At 47.1% G+C, this 14,510-nt stretch overlaps 1 protein-coding gene across 1 annotated transcript in view; it reads left to right on the forward strand.

Annotated features, from left to right (window-relative positions):
- The first annotated feature begins 479 nt into the window (after window positions 1–479).
- SEC14L2 (SEC14 like lipid binding 2) overlaps window positions 480–14,510 on the forward strand; it is a 35,223-nt gene continuing 21,192 nt past the window's right edge. The window contains exons 1-2 of the mRNA XM_061602439.1: window positions 480–617; window positions 10,025–10,100. Coding sequence (XP_061458423.1) covers window positions 564–617; window positions 10,025–10,100 — 130 coding nt within the window. The 5' untranslated portion in view covers window positions 480–563. The remainder of the gene's footprint in view (window positions 618–10,024; window positions 10,101–14,510) is intronic.

A 14,510-nucleotide genomic window follows, 5' to 3' on the forward strand; every position in this document is an offset into this window, starting at 1 on the left:
TGGCTAACACACTCCCCTTTCATGCCAATTGGCCTGTAAGATCCTGGAGACATAAGGAAGCTGCTCCCCCCAAAAATAAGGGGTCTAAGACCCCCTGAGACCCTGGACGACTACACCCCTCCTTCCAATCTGAATTTGTGTTCTTGCTTCATTGATTAAATTTTGTGTCCATTCGTGTCCCCTGGGTGTTCATTTGCCCACACAACTATTACTGGGGGCGAATGCCTTGCCCCGGTTAGTTGGCAACCCTACAAGCTCTTCTTCCTTTCCACGCAGTGGGCGAGCTTAGATCCCTCCCCATCCTCACAGCTCAAGCGCTGACCTCCGTGACGCCCTCCCCCCTCCTCCCCCGAGCCTGGTTGCTATTCAGCACCCTTCCCTCTCCCTGCGCGGGTGCGCAGAGGGATGCGCGCGGGTCCGAGCGAGCGAGGCGTTTCCCCTTTAAGGGCCGGCAGGGGGCGTGGCTTGGCGAGCCTGGGAGAGCCCGGCTTGGCCATGAAAACCCCGGGAGCCGAGCGCCCGGCAGGTAGACGCCGGTTGTGTGAGCAGCGTTGTGAGGCGGCATGAGTGGGCACGTTGGAGACCTCAGCGTACAGCAGGGGGAGGCGCTGGCCAAGGTAAGGCGAGAAGGGTGGGGGCCCGAACTTCAGCCTTGCACCCCCCCCCGACTCCACTCTCTCTGTCCTTACTCCACTGATCCCCCTCCTAAAAATTTTTGGGTTTTTTCCCCATGACATCCGCAAGCACCGCCTCCCTCCGTTGAGCAGGGGGTTGGACTTGATGGCCTTATGGACCCCTTCCAGCTCTACCAATTCTAACGCCACGTCTTTGTTCAGCCTAGCTTATTCCAACGCAACTTCCTAAAAACGAAGCACCCATTTAAAAAGCGGCTGCTGGGGCTGCCCCCGCTGTAGTTTGAGAGCCTCTTCTTTTCCTTCCCGTTCCCCACCCCACCCCCCGCTGCAAAAGATGTCCCTGCGGTTTCTAGGTAGCCGCTTCCTTTGAGCGCAGGCGGCGGCTTCCTGATCTTCAGCCTGGATACCTGCGCATGTTTATTTGGAAGCAACAAAGCTCTCCCGTCTTTGACGTCTGTGGGATTTACTCCCTGGAAAACGGGCATGGGATTGAAGCCACTCTTGGAGTGCTTTGTGTCATTTTGTGTCACTTTTACCTTGCCATTCTGCCTTGCCTGTTTGTTGTATAAATGTTCTCTCTTTCTCTTTGACGCCCAGCTTGGAGTGCTTTGTGTTTTGTGTCTTGCCATTCTCCCTTGCAGGCTTGTTGTATCATTCTCTCTACTTTTTCTTTTTCCAACACCCTCCACACCAATATTGATGGGGAGGAGTTTTGCCTGAGAGCGAAACAGTGGTTTGCCTGAGGAAGCTCATGATATGATGGCAGAGTCCCCCACCGCACCCTATCCAAAAACTGCATAGTTGACAACCGTGCTGGGGGGAAAGGACAGAGCAGGTTGCCTCATAAATTGGTGGCCAACTGGCTAGCTTACATAAGGACTGCCTTGCAAAGGTCTGTCTCCTCCATTGGTCTGTCTCCTCCATTGGTCTGCCTCCCGGTACAGGCTGGCCAATTATTTCCAGGTAGGTTTGTCAGCAAAGTGTGACAGCCACAGTGTGCCCTGCTCCTTTCTCCCAGACATAAGTAAGATCTGCAACAAAATGTTGTGGTGAATCCCCCCCACACCAGAGCTTGGAAAAGTTACTTTTTTGAACTACAACTCTCATCAGCCCCAGCCAGCATGGCCACTGGATTGGGCTGATGGGAGTTGTAGTTCAAAAAAGTAACTTTTCCAAGCTCTGCCCCACACACTTAGGAGTGCTCTCGTCCAGGGCCCCTGCCAGTTTGGGACACATTGCAACAGATGTCCTAATCTTCTGTTTTTGACTGCTGAGTCCTTACACTTAAAGTGCAATCCACACACACACAAAAATCCTGAGGACTGTAGGGGTGCTGGGAATTGTAGCTCTGTGAGGAGTAAACTACAGTTCCCAGGATTCTTTGCCAGAGGGGAATTTGCTTTACATGTATGGCGTCTATGCAGTCTGAACTGATCTGCCCATCTCAGTTTGCCCACCTTCTGGTTCTGCTAGAAACCCACCCCTCACAAAATGTATTTTATTTTGTACATAGCTCAGACGTCCTTGTTGGACCTTTTTTGGGTTGTTCCACCCCCTCCCTTTTAATTTGCAAACAAATGTACTTTTGTGTCCGAGGAAAGTCGCCTTAGTGTGTAGAAACCGCCCCCTTATTTTGGGCTGGTCTTGTTTTGCTTCCAAGGTGATCAACACTTAACCACCAGAGTTTGCTATTAGAGGGAGTAAGTGGGTCATGGAACAAAATGTTTTGGTGTACCTGTTCATAGGAGGGCTTCTACCCAGGGCGCTAGCCAGCCATTTCTTCTTCCAGCAGGCCATTTCTTTCGCAATTTTATGCAACAGTCTGAAGCTACTCTGCCTGCTCAGTCCATATTTGGGTGTTTCTAAAAAAAAACGCCAGCTACCCATAACTCTAACCTTTTTTTTTTTCTTCGAAACTCGGGGGTTCCGTGTGCATGCAGTGGCCGCATCTTGGCTCCGTCTCTGTTGGCTCTCACTGCCTGAGTTTGCTGCTAGAGAAAATGTGGATGATGATTCTGTCTCTGTGATCGTAGAGTTTTGACTTTACTCTCCTGACTAATCGACCTGCCCTTTGCAAATGTGTCTAATTCTCTGTCTTTTTTTAAAAGCTGTCTAACTGAGAGTCTGTACACAAAATGCATTGAAAGCGCATTTTCTATCCCTGCTCTAAAAATAAAAGTTTTTATTTTGTCTAGCTTTGCAGCTACTTCACTTTATATGCCATCCTGATAGGTTAATCACCTAAAAGCTCTCTGATTTGAATGTGCCATGTGCAGATTTGTGGCAAAAATGCCTGATGAAGTGGTGTCCGCACTGATAAGTGCGGGAAGGGCTGTAGCGCAGAGCAGGTGCTTTGCATGCACAAAGGTCCCAGGTTCAAACCATGGCATCTCAGGTATGGCTCAAAGAGATGCCTGCCTGTAACCCTGGAGAGTCGCTGCCTGTCAGTGTGGACGATACTAAGCTAGTTGGACCAGTGGTCTGTCCTGGGATGAGGCAGTTTCCTGTGTTTCCCAGGGCATACACCTGTGCCCAGATGCCTTGGCAATACGTGCCCCAAAGCCTCTGCCTTGGAAATAGAGGTGGCCTTCCTTTGAAGCATAAGGAGAGGCAGCTGCCTCTGGTGGAGAGTTCCTGTTCCAGACAGGCATCTGCCACTTCTGGTGTCACAGTGAGAGATGGAAATGCCACAGGGCAAAGAGCATGTGCAGAGTGCTCTTGCCTAGAGCTCTGTTCCCACTTGGCCCCCATTCATCTCAAAGGGCTTGTGCAGGGACACTTCCTCAATGGATTGGGCCCCATGTTGGCTATGGGTGCAAGGTTGTGCTGTTGGGAGTGTTTCCTCGTTGGACACGAAGACATCCCCGGCTTTCGTGAACAGGTAGTGGGAAAGCTGTTCAGATCTTTTGGGGAGAAAGAGCACATTCTCCAGAAAAAAGGAGAGGGCAGCGGGTCTTTACTCAGAAGTAAGTTCCATGGCTTTCAGTGGGGCTTACTCCTTCAGGCAGCTTGCATCAGCCTGGTACCCTGCAGAGGCGGCTGCCCTCTTGTAAGTGCAGGACTGCAGCCTTGAAATCCCAGTTGCTTTCGAGTTTTCTGCAAAATGGCTTGGACTGTATCTCCTAGTGTTTCATAAAGATGTGTGGTTAATCCAGTCGGTCTGAATATAACACCAATTCTGGCATAACTGCACTGGCTACCAGTTAGTGTCTGGGCTCAACCTATCAGGACCCCAATACCTCAAGGACCACCTCTCCCCATATCAATCAACCCAAACCCTGTGTTCGTCATCTGAGGTCTTTCTTCATGTGTCTCCTCCAGGTTTGGAGGGTGGTACCATAAGATAGGGCCTTTTCAGTGGTGGCCCCCCACTTGTGGAATGCTCTCCCCAGAGAGGCCCGCCTGGTGCCATCTTTATCTGTTTTTAGGCACCAAATAAAGACATTCCTTTTTAAATCAGGCTTTTGCCCTTAACATGTGGGGCTTTAGTTACTGATGGCCTCTTTTAGTGGGGCAGGACCCATAGCCTTGCCCTTCATTTTGTGCTGATGTGTTTCTAGGGATTGATTGATTGATTGTGTTTGTTTCTAACTGGTGTTAATATACAGATGTGTTCATAGGTTTTCTTTATTGTGCTTCTTTTAACTGATTTTAATGCAAGTCATTTTGGGTTATTTTTGGAGGAAAAGTGACTATTTAATAATAATAAATAAATAAACCCTTTTCCAGGCATTTTTCCACTTATGTAGCTGAGCATTTTATTTATTATTGTATTATTTTATTTATCTGTCGCTTGATACCTGAATGTCCCCAAGCAACTTACGCAATGTTAAAACAAAAACAAATAAAAACATAACAATAAACAACACAAAAACAATAGCAACTCCCTCCCTACGCAGCCACAGGAAAGTTTGGCAGCATATTAAAACAAAACATCATCTCAATCTAGCAAATGCCTGGGAGAAAAGGGATGTCTTTACTTGATGCTGAAAAGATGGCAATGATGGAACCAGGTGGACCTCACTGGGCAGCGCGTTCCACAGATGGGAAGCCATCACTGAAAAGGCCCTGTCCCTTTGCCACCACCCTCCGAGCCTTCCCCAGAGAGGGGACTGGAGGAGGGCCTCAGAGGAATCTGGATCTAAGGGTCCAGGTAGGTTCATATTGGGGAAGGCATTCCAAAAGATATTGGGAACCTGAGCCATAAAGAGTTTTGTAGATCAAAACTGGCACTTTGAACTGAGCTCAGAAGTGTACAGGCAGCCAATGCAATTGGCACAATTATGAAGTACAGCAAAACTTAAACCAACTCCAAGCCAAAAAAGCCTCTCATAAATAACAACAAATTTTTATAAATGGGTAATGCACACATACACACACATGGTCACAGCCACACTATCAATTTAAAGCACACGGCTTCCCCCAAAGAATCCTGGCAACTGTAGTTTAAGGGTGCTGGGAACAGGAGGTGTGTGGGTAGTCTACGGTTCCCAGGATTCTTTGGGGAAACAACATGTGCTTTAAATGAATGGTGTGACCTTGTTGAGAGAGGTTCAAAAGCCATCTTGTTACAATGGGCAGAGCGAGCCACTCCTTTGAAAGATTGGAAATGTTCTTGACTGACAGTGGAACTACTAGAAATCAAGGGTCCCAAGCAGGTTGCTTGTGGGAGGGAGTTCCCGAAAGTGTCAGCCACTACAAAGTGAGCCTTGCTCAGCTCTGAAAGGTGGCATGCCAGCACAAGCTCTTTTCAGATGGCTTCAAGGTGTGGAGGAAGAATTAATCCCAATGTAATTAAGAGCAGATTAATAGTTCTTGAGAGGTGCATTGAGCAAGTTCAAGAGAAACATCTTGATATTGCCACGTGGCCTTTTGCATCATTGGCATTATAAAAGACAAAACTAGATCTCTATCCTGAAACAATGGTCTTGTGACAGCCTGGGAGATTGATTACTGCAGCTGCCTCCTTTTTGGAAGATGGGTGTCTTATAAAGCTAAACGGATGAGAGGAGGTTCTCTTCGCAGCCAGGCTGCGATCATGCGCCGCTTTGCAGGGTGTCCCAGGGGTTGGAGGAGCCAGCACCTCTGCCAGGGGAATGTGGTTGCTTGGAGACGGGTGGAAGGGATGGCATGCAAAGAGTTGCATTCATGGGGCTTGGGCACTGGCGGGAACCACACGTCGCACATCGCATTGCTCTGAATCTTTGTGATGAGGGGAGAAATTCGATTCAGTTCGCATTTCAAGGCAAACCTGCCTCGTCTGCTTTTCCAAAATGCAGCCGTCCTTTGAAATTTGCATTTCTTCTTACTCCTGCCCAGAGTAGACCCAATGAAATTAATGGACCTTAGTTAACCATGTCTTTTAAGGTCAGTGGGTCTACCCTGAGTAGGACTCTGCCTTTATGCTGACACAGATCATTGGTCCATCTAGCTCAGTATTGTCCACACTGACTGACAGCGGCTCTCTGGAGCTCCAGAAAGGGGTCTCTCCCTACCCTGCCTGCAGATGCCAGGATTTGAACCTGGGACTTTCTGTGTGCAAAACAGATGCTCAGCCTCTGTCACGGAGCTGTGGCTCTTCTCTGGCCAAGTAATATGTACAAAAATACATATATTGGGGTAAAAATGTGCACATCAGTGTATATGTTGGTGAAATTAACATACAAAAATGCTGTATACTAGAGGGGAAATGCTTGCAAAAATTATGTGCCTTCAGCTGCATACAGCAATGGGCTTACGAGGAGAAACTAGCATTAAAATGCTGACAGATTTTCAAGAGGACTAAACAAAAATAAAGCTAATTGCTGCGGAAGAGTGGAGAACTGGATCTAAGATCGGAACAGAAATTGACAGATTCGGCCGTCCCTTTGTGTAGCAGTGAGTTTCAAGCCAGGACAGGGGCTTTCCCCTTTGCTACCCCGCCCCCTTGCCAAGCTGTCTTCTAGCTGGGAGGGTTCAGCCTGGTTACCCACGGAGTGGCCCAAGAGTGTCAATGTTAAGCCATGAAGGTCCTGGTTCAAGTCTTGCAGAGGCCAACCGCCGTCCTTTCAGCCTCACTTCTACCATCTGTGGGATGGGCTTGCATTGCAGGCTTTCCCCCCCTTTGAGTAAGGGTTGCTGAGGTCTGCTGTAGACAGACAGTTGACAAAACTGCTTGGACATTCTAATGCCCTCTATCTGGAATCCCCAGAGTTCGAGGTTTTTGGGTTTTTTTAATGCATAGGTTGCACTCCTCCCCTAAATGATTGCATGAAATTATGTGCCTGAAAAGGGCCTCACCTGGGTTGGCAAATGCTGAGAGAAACACTCCTTCAGGAATCTGGCTCCTAAGCCCTTCAGGGCCTTATACATTGCAGTCTACCCCTTGAACTGGCCCCAGCACAATTCTGGAAGAAACAATGTTGTATGATACCTCTTTGCTGTGCTGCTCAAAGCACTTGCAGCTGTACCTGTTGAACTGTCTTCAAGGGCAGCCCTACAAAGATCACATTACAGTAGTCTAGGTGGGAGGATACTAGGGCGTGGATAACCGTGGCTAGGCTCTCTTGATCCAGGAATGGCCATAGCTGGTGAACCAGCTGAAGCTGGGAATAGGCCCTCCTAGCCATTGAAGCCACTTGCCCTTCATTGACAAACCTGAATCCAGGACTATAGCCAACCTGCATGCCTCCTTCCTTAGCGGGACTGTGACTCTTGTCCAGCACAGGTCATTTCCCCAGCTGTCAGAATCGAGAACAGTCCACCAACAGCACCTCCACCTTCTTGGGATTCTGCTTCAGTTTAACTAGCCCTCATCCAGCTGATTACTGCCTCTTGGCACTGGTCCAATGCCTGCACAGCATCGGGTGATTCAGATGGTATGGAGAGACAGAGCTGAGCATCATCAGCGTATTGGTGATGCTGTGCTGCAAATCCCTAGGTGACCTTTTCCCAGTGACTTAAAACAGTGTGAGGGACAAAATGGAATCCTATGAGACACTCCTCCCCCCGCCCACAGCCCCAAAGCCAAAGGGCTGAGCAAAAGCTCCCCACCCATGCCACTCACTAGTAGTGCTCCTGCAAGTACAGATGGTAGATGGCGGCAATTTCCGTTCCAACCTGCCATGATCGTAATCGGCGCTGTTTCCGTTCTGCTGCAGGTCATTTTCTGCCAAATCCGATGTTGTGCATCTTGCTGTCTGCTTTTTAACATAATGTATATAACTGGTAATGTTGCAATAGTCGGTGGATCAATTAACATTTGTGCTTGTTGAACCACTTCAGCTGTTCCAAGTTCATCACCTGAACTGGGCCCCTAGATGGGAGACATTTATTTCTATTGTATAGGACACATGTCAGGTCACCGACTTTTCCGCCCTGCTGGGTGGATTAAAGATGGAAGGTGACTCCAAGCCATGAGATTTGTATGTCTTGCAGGTTTGGTGCCTGATTTCACCTTTGATAGAAAAACTATAATTAGGAAAATGGTACAATCTCTGCAAAATGCTCCCAACTGTGGAGGCTTCGAGCTTTCATTTCTGCATTTCACAACCCCTCTGTGGTTTTCTGTTCCCAGCAGTACAGCTGGCTAATGCTCGGGCCAATTTCACCTAATTTCAGTCTGCAATAATCTAATTGGTTGGCTTCATTAAGAAGGAGAGGACCTTCAGCAGTCTGTATCTCTTGAGATCTCTCTTCATACTTTGGAGCGCACACCTCTGGAAACTAGCTGGCCGCGTTCCAAGCACTGGATCGATTTTGTATTTTGCAGTAGATTTTGGCTACATTCACACCAGACATTTATTCCACTTTAAACAGTACTGGCTTCCCCCAAAGAATCATGGGAAGTGTAGTTTGTGAAGGGTGCTGAGAGTTGTTAAAATACCCCTATTCTCCTCACAGAGCTACAACTTGCCATAGTGGTTTAGCACTCATTTCTTCTTTCCAGAAAATTCTTGAGAATTGTAGCTCTGAGAGGGGAATAGCAGTCTTCTTCCAGCAGAGTGGTAAGTGGCGGTAACGCTGCCAAAGCGCTGCTCACGGCCGGAGTTCAATTCCAACGGAAGGAGGAAGTCGAATCTCAGGTAAAAGGGGTCGAGGTCCACTCAGCCTTCCATCCATCCGTGGTCGGTAAAATGAGTACCCGGCATATGCTGGGGGGTAAAGAAAGGCCGGGGACGGAACTGGCAATCCCACCCCATATATACGGTCTGCCTAGTAAACGTCGCAAGACGTCACCCTAAGAGTCGGAAACGATTCACACTATAAGTGCGGGGACACCTTTACCTTTTCCAGCACCCTTTGCAAACTACACTTCCCAGGATTCTTTGAGGGAAGCCATTTATTTTATTTATTTATTATTTTATTTATATCCCGCCCTTCCTCCCGGCAGGAGCCCATGGTTGTTTCAAGAGGAATGATAGTGGAATAAATGTCTGGTGTGAATGGGGCTGATTCTTCTAGCTGGCGCATGTGTGTTTATTTATTTTTTATTATTTTGTTTATTTACAATGTGTATTAGCTGCCCAATATATGTTAACAGTTTTCATTTTAGACAGAGCTGGAAGGAAAAAATGTGTCAAAGAAGGGTCAAAGAAAAAATATAGGGCTGAAAATGACGTATGTAAGAGGCTACTATTGGGTGTGATTTTGCAAATATCAAATTATGAAATGAGAAGGTGAAACCAGGAAGATCTATCTTGCAGAAGAGGCTGTTGAACCAGATAGGCTTCATTTATATTGGAGAGAGAGAGAGATGCTATTTTGCATAAAAGCAACTGGGCTCGTCCAAAGTTTTGGATTAAATTTATTTATTTGATTTATATCCCACCCTTTCTCCCAGTAGGAGTCCATCAGTAAATTTATTTGGCACATCAGTTTCTCTGATTCCATTTTGCAGAACTCTTCAGCTCATTCGGGGTCGGTTTACATATTGGTTTCTTGAATACAACCTCCAAGCCAGCATATGGGAATGCAGCCATCCCGGAGAGAACCTTTTGTGGACTTAGTTCACACATTCAGCCTGCCACTTGCGCAAAGGAAATGAGTCCGTGCCTGTGTGAAACTGTTCCCTAGGCTTTCCCCAACCACTGAGTTTGGTTGTTGAAGCTGTAGCCTGTGTTTAGCCATTTTGATATAATGTGGGGATTAATGGTTATTTATTGCTGTGCATATACATATAAACATCTTGACGGCTGCAGATAGATTTTTCTTTAAATCTTAAGTAGGTTCCAACTGTTCCTAAACCTTTTTGTCCTGTGTGTGTTTACTCAGGACATAAGTCCCATGATATCCAGTGGGACGTAATTCCTAGGGAAGTTTTGGTAGGATTAAAGCAAAGTGTGGGAGCCAAACTCAGTGAAGGGATCCAAAATCTCAATACACACCCCATATTTTGTTTTTCCTCTTAGTTCCGTGAGAACATCCAGGATATTCTCCCTCTGCTCCCTGACCAAGATGATTACTACATCTTGAAATGGCTACGAGGTAAGAAGGCCTGGGGGGGGGGGGAGTTGCTCTGTTCCAGGAAATATTTGTTGTAAACCAACCCAAGGTGGATGCCGAGGGCAGCTAAAGGGGGGGAACCTTGCTTCCTCCATTATCGGTCGACCCGCAGAAAAATAAACGTATCATGATCATCATTGTTTTGTTTGTGTGCTGCCTTTCCACAAAGCAAAGTGCTCAAAGCGACTTACAACTTAGCAGTGGCTGCTGATGGCTCCATGTCAGTGGGGCGGTGGAATCTGCTCCGGGTTTGCTGTTGTGGCCTCCTTTAGCGGGCGGGCTGCTCCACTGCTGTTTATATTTATGTACTATGTTTGTTTTTACTTTTTATTTGTTTTAATTTTTTCTATTGCTTTTGATTTTTTCATTGATGGTAAGTCGCTTTTGTGAAGAAAAGTGGCTAATAAATTTAATAAATAATAATACACGGACTAAGATCACTTCCCCATAATATATGCATTTTTCTACACATTTTTGGGAGCTGGAGAACATCATTGTAAAATTTGATGAAGTGCAGATTTCAAAGGAAAGTTGTATTTCAGCCTGCATATTTTTTTCCCCAGGAGGTGTGAACTAGGTACTTTCACATTAAATTGCAAACCCCACCAAATTTCTTTCCCCCCCCCCATCCTTACTTGTTCAGCATCTCCTCTGGCTTGTCTCAAAACAAAACAAAACTGGATTTTTAAAAACTGGATCTAGATTCTATAACAAGGTGCTGCATTCTGTGGCTCTTCTGCGCTCCAGCGAGTCATGCCGCAACCTTGCGCAGAGCTCTGTGGAAAACACCCCCTTTGGACCTGGGAAGCTGCCTCACACTGAGTCAGACCATTGGGTCAGTCTTGCTCAGTATTGCCTACCCCAGCCTTTCCCAACTAGTGGGCCACCAGATGTTGTTGGAACCACAATTCCCCTCTTTCCTGACCGTTGGCAATGCTGGCTGAGGCTGATGGGAGTTGTGGTCCAACAACCTCAGGTGGCCCACTAGTTGGGAAAGGCTGGCCTACCCTGACTGGCAGCAGCTCTCCATGTTTTTAGGCAGGGAATCTTCCTTCTGCTGCGCTACCTGGAGATGCCATTGGGGACTGAACCTGAGACCTTTTGCATGCAAAGCAGATGTTCTGTCACTGAGCTGCGTCCCTTTCCCTGGTACTTTGGCAGTTTCCAGACTTGCATGCAAGTGCTCCCAGTGCGAACGCAGCAATTCCAGCTTAGAGGCGGATATGGAGAACCTGAGAGGAGATGGCAGGAACAGGAGTGCTTATCTTCTCTAATCGGGATGAACAGAGGGAACTGTTTATTATCACCCAGGATTTCTCTACTTGCACTTTCTCCTGCCGCTCTGTTTGGTAAAGTCCAAAAACCAGAGCACGGCCTTGCCTTGCCTTTTGTGCAAGGCACAATAAAATAAACACTTTACATTAAACACAGTGGGTCCATATAGACACAGGTCCAGTTCAAAATGCCAAGGCCAGGCTCTGGTTACTGAGGGTTCAATCCAGCGAAATGTTATTGATGTACACAAATAGCCATGGCTGCATAAACTCGGCACAGATTTTGTGGGTTTTTTTTAACTGAGACATGAAGGTCTTATTTGACTAAATCAGCTTTCCCCAACATGATACCATCCAGATGCTTTGGACTGCAATTCCCATCGCCCGTGGCCATCAGCTGTGCTGTCTGAGGCTGATGGGAGCGGTCATTTGAGTTTTCTGGAAAATTTTGAATTGGAAAAATTTCTTTTGCCAAAAGAAGACATTTTGCATAGGTTAACTTGCATTGGGAACCGGCAAGAAATGTTCTGATGTGCTTGAGCAGGGTGTCGCCAACATGGTGCCCTCCAAATGTTGTTGGGCTCCAACTCCTCATAAGCCCAAGCCGCTGTGGCCAGTGGCCAGGGATGATGGGAAATGTGGTCCCCTCTGAACGCTGTTGGACTACATCAGGTATCCCTGCCCTATCGAGTGATCTAATTTACCATGCTTGTTTCTTTTGTACTTAGTAAACAAAGCTAAAAAAAAGTTAAAACTGCCACACTTGCCTCAATATTTGTTTGCAATTGGCCTCCCTTCGTTGTTACTGTTGAACTTATCAAATGGGGGGAAATCCCATGGAAAAATAAAAGCAATGAAAATTTTTATGCCTAATGTCCCTGGATGGAAGTTGCAGTCCAAAACATCTGGAGGGTACTGGGTTAGGGAAGGCTGGATGGGAGAATATTTTCATTGGGTGACTCATAATTGAAATAAATAAACAGAAGGATGTGTTTGTTCACCCTTCTTCTCTGACCCTTCAAGGAATACCACCTATTATTAAAATGTATATGCCTCCCTTCCTCCTAAAGAACCCCAGAGTGACAAATACACCCAGCTTAAAACACCTTAAAAACCACTTCAGTATAGATGCAGACTGGAAAAGATCTCTACTTAAAAGGATTGTTGGAAGAGGAAGGTCTAATGTTTAACGTGAGATCACGTGCTCTCTCTCTCTCTCTCTCTCTCTCTCTCTCTCTCTCTCTCCCTCCTTAACAAGTCAGTGCAGTGATATTTGCTCTGACCTGTATGGAAAGGAAGAGTTTTGTAACTGCGATGAGTACAATTACACCTTGACTCCGTCATTTCCTGAGTACAATTACACCTTGACTCCGTCATTTCCGGCATCCAGGCCAAACAGGAAACTGGGGCACCCACAAACACTGTTTCTCCTTCAGATCCTACAGCCTCTAATTTGAACCTGTTCTGCTGCGTGAGACTCTGCCCTGGAGTTTCTGCCTTTTGGAAGATAAGGCCCAAGCGAGAGAGGCTCTTTCAGCAATTAAAATTATCAGGATGTTATTGCATCCTTATCTGTCCTCCATAACCTCTGATAATCCATTGGAGTCCTATCAGCCTTGCCCTCCCAAGGGCCGATGTTGCAACACGGGGCAGGTCCTACCATGAGGCACAGCAAGCAATTCCTGATCTTTCTCAGCTGGTGACCTCGAAAAGATATGTGCTGAACATAAGGACATCAGAAGAGCCTGACTGTTGGATCAGGCCAGTGGCCCATCTAGTCCAGCATCTTGTTCTCCCAGTGGCCATCCAGATACCCCAATGGGAAGCCCCCAAGCGGGACCACCTGAGAGCAACAGCACTTGTGAATCCCAGCAACTGGTATTCAGAGATCTACTGCCTCCAAAAGTGGTGGGACAACTTGGCCATTGTGGCTAGTAGATGTTGGTAGCGTTGTTAATTTGGCCCCTCTGCTTTTAAAGCCATCCAAGTTGGTGGCCATTACTGCATCTTGTAGCTGAGTTTAACTGCACTCCAGTTCCATGATCATTTTGGTTGTCTTTTCTGGATTGGCCTGGTGAGTTTGCCTAGTCACCCTCTCTTACACAGTCCCCTGCCTTTTGTTCAGGGAACAAAATCACCTTTTGATTGGCTTCTTCAGGAAAAAGCTCCCCAAAGATGGTGCCCGCAGATCAGGCCTGTCTCCCGCTCTGCCTGGTGCTCAAGATTTGCCAGAGGGTGAGAAGCCTCTGGGTCAATGTGGCTAAGACCACTCTCTACCTAAGATGGATCTCTTTCTTCAAAATACTGTTGTGAGTTTGGGGTTGGAATGGATGATCCCTGTGAGTCCCCTTCCAACCTCTGATTTGGAATCCTGTGCCTTGGGGGAGGGGCTGGCTCTGCTGGCTAGATGAGTTTCTTTTGTTAAGCTAATAGAGTGGCCAGTTTGCTAATGGGTCTTTCAAGTGCCCAGCAACTGGTGAATGAGCCAGGAAGATCCTTTTGTCATTTAAACTCTGCAGGAGAGCCTCCCTGCCCCTCCTGGAGGCTAGCAGAGGTTTGTGCTTTGAGTGTTTTAGAGTGGTCTGGAGAAAGGCTGGGAACTGGAGGCAGGCAGAGGGGCTGTCTCTTTGCACCATGGCTTTAGGATGCCTCCTGTAACCCTGATGGACACGCTGGATATTGGACTGCTGATGCCTTGTACCCCTCCATCCTAAGCTCAGGTTGGAATGTGTGTAAATAAATAAACCATATTTCATAAAGCCACCGCAGTCTCCGCTGACCTTCTTCCCAAAGGAAACCAAACCCTGGATGTGTGCAGGGACCCCTGAAATCTCACCGCTGAAAGATTGGGGAGGCACGCAACAATATGCTTGGTCCTTGTAAGCAGTTGACATCTTGTTCATAAAGGTCTCTTGTTGCTGTGTTTGGCATTTGCGCCCTAATCGTACTAGAGAAGTAATTATAACTCTCAGGGAGAAAAGGAGGATGCTGCAAGGCATAATTGATGTTTGAAGGTGCAAACTGCCGCCTTCTTTTTTTAAATCCCAGTTCATGTTCCATTGAGAAAAGCAGGATCTGCCACTTCCCATGGGCACCTACAACCTTAGGGCTAATAAAC

Source organism: Rhineura floridana, chromosome 19 (genome assembly GCF_030035675.1).
Source record: "Rhineura floridana isolate rRhiFlo1 chromosome 19, rRhiFlo1.hap2, whole genome shotgun sequence".
NCBI lineage: Eukaryota > Metazoa > Chordata > Lepidosauria > Squamata > Rhineuridae > Rhineura > Rhineura floridana.